The following is a 4574-nucleotide window of genomic DNA, read 5'->3' on the forward strand; positions in this document are numbered from 1 at the left end:
GGTTCTTAAAGGAAACAGTTCAAGAAGGTCCTTAAAAAGATGCGTAGATTTATCGACATCAAGTTTGTAAAAAGAACCAAATTCTTGTTGTCGCTTATACTGGCCCCATGTTATGATGTATACGCTCCAAATGTCCGGTCTTGGCCAGACAGAGAGGTTTTGAGTCTCGACGTGTTGTCTGCTTGTATGATTCTAAGTAATTGTCACCTCTTGAGCTAGCTTTTAAAGTTGAGTTATGTCCAAGATTCATCAATTTGAGTCAAACCTATCTTAATTCTTGGTTTATCTGATATTAGGTTCCCATTTGTGTGGTCTAACATTGAGTTAGACCAATATACATTTTCTTAAAAAGTTCAATAGCTTTACTGATGAATCATAGAAGTTATAAACCAAGTCCTGCAACATTATAACATGTTCATTTCAACCTTGTAAAGTTGCTCTACCATTTATGCAAGAATATCATTATGATATTTTGAACTGTTTAAAGTTGGTAAAGCCATTGGTTCATCATATAGTTCACAACATTTTGGCTACATTTGATGCTTGTAATGCTTAAATAGAAAGTATCAGAAACATAAGGGTGATACAAATCAGAACCAGAAATCAGCTACAAACTAAGACCATTTCTTAATGTGATCATTAAAAAGGATCAAAACTAGGTATCTCATACTTAATATGACAACAATGTACTAAAACATCCTAGCTACTAGGATTGAACTTGGGAACTAAACTCGACGTGCTGTAATCGAATGGCTCTGAGACAAACATAAAAATCTGTTGTCTCAGATAACAATAGAGTTTATCAAAGCAAACTGAGTTGCATTGAGCTCTTCCTTATAGATGTTTTCATCAAATTACTGAAAATTATCTTTGTGCGACCATAAACCATTAAAATCTCCCATATTAGCTTGATTCCAACCTTCATATCCTGCAGTAAAGACAGAGAAGACTACATTAGTTTTTCCCTTTTCATTTGTCAGAAAAGATTTGGATTTTATGAATGAGTTGGCTTGGTCATAATAATAACCTTCATAGGACATATCGTCGTTGCCATAGAATCCCGTGTAGTTTCCATGAACCGAGTAAGGAGATACACAACCATAGCTACTGAGATCGCCAGAAAGTTCAACTTCCCCTCTAAAACTCGGGAAAGATGAACTCGAGGTGAACTCCAATCGATCATTTGGTTGCGCTAATGTCATATTTGGAAAGTCATAGTTCGGATAGTCTCCACGAGTACTCTGTCCTTGAGGACATTCCTACAATGCAGCCAACAAAATCAATACGAAGTTCAAAGAAAAAACCAGACAGTAGTACATAGGAAAAAATACCAATCTCAATACCTTTGAAGAATCAAGAATCATATCATGTGACATCCAAAAGTTTGTCGCATTAGTCCCCTCATAAGGAGAAGTAATAGGAGTCGAATAGTTGCTATCGTTGCACATATATGTCGTTTGAGTAGGCGTCTCAGCAGTAAGAACAACAGGTTCATTTGAGACTGCTATTGAAGTGTCACTTGTCTTAAGTGATGCATCGTTTCTTTTGATGATACGACAAAGAGCGAAAGGCCCCTAAACATATTCAACATAGCAGAATATGATCAAGCTCTTGAAATCATGCATTTTGCTAAATTAAAGAAGGAACACTGAGTTTGTTGAATCAACCTGGAAATTTGGAGTGCCTTGAGAAACATCATCACAGAGGCGATACTCGTGCATTACCCAATCCGTTCTATCGCCAAGAGGAGCTCTTCCACGATAGAAGACTAGTGTCTTTCGGTATCCAACAACTGCAGGCTGATGACAGACAACTTTTCTGTCTTTCCCTGTCGCTTTCCAGTATCCGCACTTAGTGGCTCGATTGGTTCGCGAGCCATTCGGGTACTTCTTATCCCGAGGGCAGAAGAAGAACCATTCCATGTCGCGCTTTGGCAGGAACGATTTCTCTGCATTTTTTAGGACAAGATTCAGAGGCCGATAGAGCCTATTTTCTGTTGGTTCAACTGAACACAATATTTTCGACACAAAACACAAACATAAATGTGAAAAAATACTAAAACTACTAAAACTTCACCAAATATTAAATTCTGAACCCATCCTAAATCTGCCTTTGCAAGATGTCAGAATCCTAAAGTTTCCATTTCAGGTAAGCAAATCATGAACCAATTATATTGAGAAACTTCTAATGCTTTAGACATGCTTTTCATCTTCTAATATGTTGTCAGGGTTTAAAGACTAAACAATAATTAACTTTCAAATATGAAAAAAGAGATGCCCCACAGAACACTCCATCTTTTGATTTAGACAATAAAGCAACAACTTTCAGTACATTTTCAGTTCAAAAGTATCATCAAGCTGCAAAAAAGCATTATTTATTAGCTTTTCACCCCACCAATAAAACCAATCAAATGAGAAAAAATACATGAAAACATGACATGTCTACTAATATATCATTTGTTCAACACATTCTATCTCAATGCTGAGTTAACATTTTTATTAGAATTTAACTTCTATACAATAATAACTTAAAAGAATTTTACTCGTTCAGATCACATTAAAGATAACTACAAGTATTAATCCGTAAAGAAGAGAGATTTGTAACAAGAAATAGGCAGGTTACCAATTACAACATGTTAAATTACAATGATTGTGTAGAAATTCTTTACACTGTCAGTGTATATAAGTTAAATCCTTTTTATTATACGCGTAAACTGATAAGACCAAATGCTTATCAAGAATGTATACCTGGAAGTTCCCATGGATCAAATTTATACAAGTCTATTACTGGAATGACTTCCAATTCAATTTCAAGTCCATCAGTTTTCCTTTTCAGGTAATATCCAACCAATTCCTCATCAGTTGGATGAAATCGAAATCCCGGAGGTAATGATGTTCCTTCCATTAAGTAATTTCTCAAGTCCAAATCAAGAAAATATCCAAAACTAGCTATAGAAAAGATTCAGAAATAATGTCACTTAACTAAGTGCCTTTGTACAACAACAACAACAATAACAAACCCAGTGTAATCCCACCCGTGGAGTCTGGGGAGGGTAGTGTGTACGCAAACCTTACCCTACCTTGTGACGATAGAGAGGTTATTTCCGCCCTCGGCTCAAAGACAACTAAGTGCCTCTATACCTATTGAAAATCAAAAAGATCCAAAAATAAAAACTTTTAGCTACACTGAATTCAAGAATTGTGATAAATTTTAATAAATTGCTCCCCTGGAGCAAGAAAATCATTTTCTTGGAAAAGAAGTTTAGAACTTTATATTCTAGCCAAAACCCCACCTAGCCCCTAAATAAAACTCTTGGAAATTAGTAAAGGAAGTTAATTCTAGAGAAAATTTAAAACCCCACAAGCTAAAATGCCTCAAATTGACACAAGAAATTGTCAAAACTTCAGAAAGATGAATTATTTTCTAATAGCAAGGAACTGAATTTTCAAAGTAGCAAAATTTGATGACTTTGGTGTCTATGAATAAGAGAAGATGTGTAGAGTAATGACAAATGAGTGTGGATGGGTTTTTATAGGCTATAGAGAAATCTATACTCCAAAAAATATGAACACCGAAAGGTTATCATAAATTAAATTCCATAAAGAGTGACCCCACCAAAATCAAAATTCAGTTCACACCTAAACAACAGTTATCTCCCGCCAAAGTAAGCACTATTGACCGTTAAAGATTTGTCTGCAGGAATTGACGGGTGTTCGAGCTAGGTTACTTGCACCTCGACTATTTCATACTATCTACCAGCACAAGTATCGGGCAAACGTACCAGCTCGGCTATTTCACCAACTATTTGCTATTGTGCATCAAGCTAACTTGCATGCATCTTGATTATTTCACTAGATATATGCTATTGTCCACCGGTACGAGGCTTGCGCGTATCTATTGCTATCTATTAGCAGGTACGAAGCTAGCACGTACCTGTTATATCCCTAAATATAAGTAGTCAAGTAATTCTGCTCATCAAGATTTAGACAAATAAAAAATTACATAACCATTTTTTGGCTATATCAGAATTTGAACCCTAATTTTTCATTTTTTAAATTCATCTCATCAATTAGTAGGCCAAATTCTTATATGTATGGAATTGAGTTTTTTTTTTTTTGTCCTTTTTCTTTTTCTCATCTTTCTTTCAGCCATAAAGTTTACTTCCAAATTTTTTGGTCACAACGTACGTATTAGACTGCCTCAACAATTTCACCAGGTATATGTTATGTCCATCCGTCAGCTTACCCGCACCTTAACTTATTTTACTAAATATATGTTATTGTCTGCTAGCATAAATATCGAGCATGCAGGTACCTGCTGGACCACCTCGACTATTCACTAGGTACCGGGCTGGGGCATACCTGCTATTCCACTAATAGGAATTACTCTGCCCATCAAAACTTAGGCAGATTGTATTTTAGTAAGAGTATGAAGGATCTAGTGGCCGTAATTATCTCTCCGGATGAGAAAAAATCACATAGATTTTTTGTCTTTTCAAAAATCTGAACCCTAATTTTTCATATTTTTTACTAATTTTATTGACCACTAAATCAAATCCTTAAATGCATGAAATT

At 35.4% G+C, this 4574-nt stretch overlaps 1 protein-coding gene across 2 annotated transcripts; it reads right to left on the reverse strand.

The window, feature by feature from the left end:
- Positions 1-524: 524 nt before the first annotated feature.
- Positions 525-3526, reverse strand: LOC104115269 (NAC domain-containing protein 71-like). Of its 2 annotated transcripts, none has more exons than XM_070192073.1 (5): positions 2748-3526; positions 1668-1948; positions 1344-1574; positions 1028-1259; positions 525-928 (listed from the first exon to the last, which is right to left on the reverse strand). In XM_070192073.1, exons 1-5 carry the CDS (start codon positions 2902-2904, stop codon positions 855-857), a joined length of 975 nt encoding a protein of 324 aa, XP_070048174.1. In that variant the 5' UTR covers positions 2905-3526; the 3' UTR covers positions 525-854. The 2 variants fall into 2 exon arrangements, with proteins under 2 accessions (XP_070048174.1, XP_070048175.1); XM_070192074.1 differs by having other exon boundaries at positions 594-928; positions 3080-3524.
- Between the last annotated feature and the right edge of the window lie 1048 nt (positions 3527-4574).

The sequence above is a fragment of the Nicotiana tomentosiformis genome, chromosome 12 (genome assembly GCF_000390325.3).
Source record: "Nicotiana tomentosiformis chromosome 12, ASM39032v3, whole genome shotgun sequence".
Classification (NCBI taxonomy): Eukaryota; Viridiplantae; Streptophyta; class Magnoliopsida; order Solanales; family Solanaceae; genus Nicotiana; species Nicotiana tomentosiformis.

Coding starts and splice junctions, on each gene's coding strand:
- LOC104115269 (XM_070192073.1), bottom strand. CDS start 2,904: ATGGAAGGAACATCATTACCTCCGGGATTTCGATTTCATCCAACTGAT. Junction 1,260..1,343: donor TGATTCTTGATTCTTCAAAG/GTATTGAGATTG, acceptor GCTGCATTGTAG/GAATGTCCTCAAGGACAGAG. Junction 929..1,027: donor CGACGATATGTCCTATGAAG/GTTATTATTATG, acceptor TCTTTACTGCAG/GATATGAAGGTTGGAATCAA.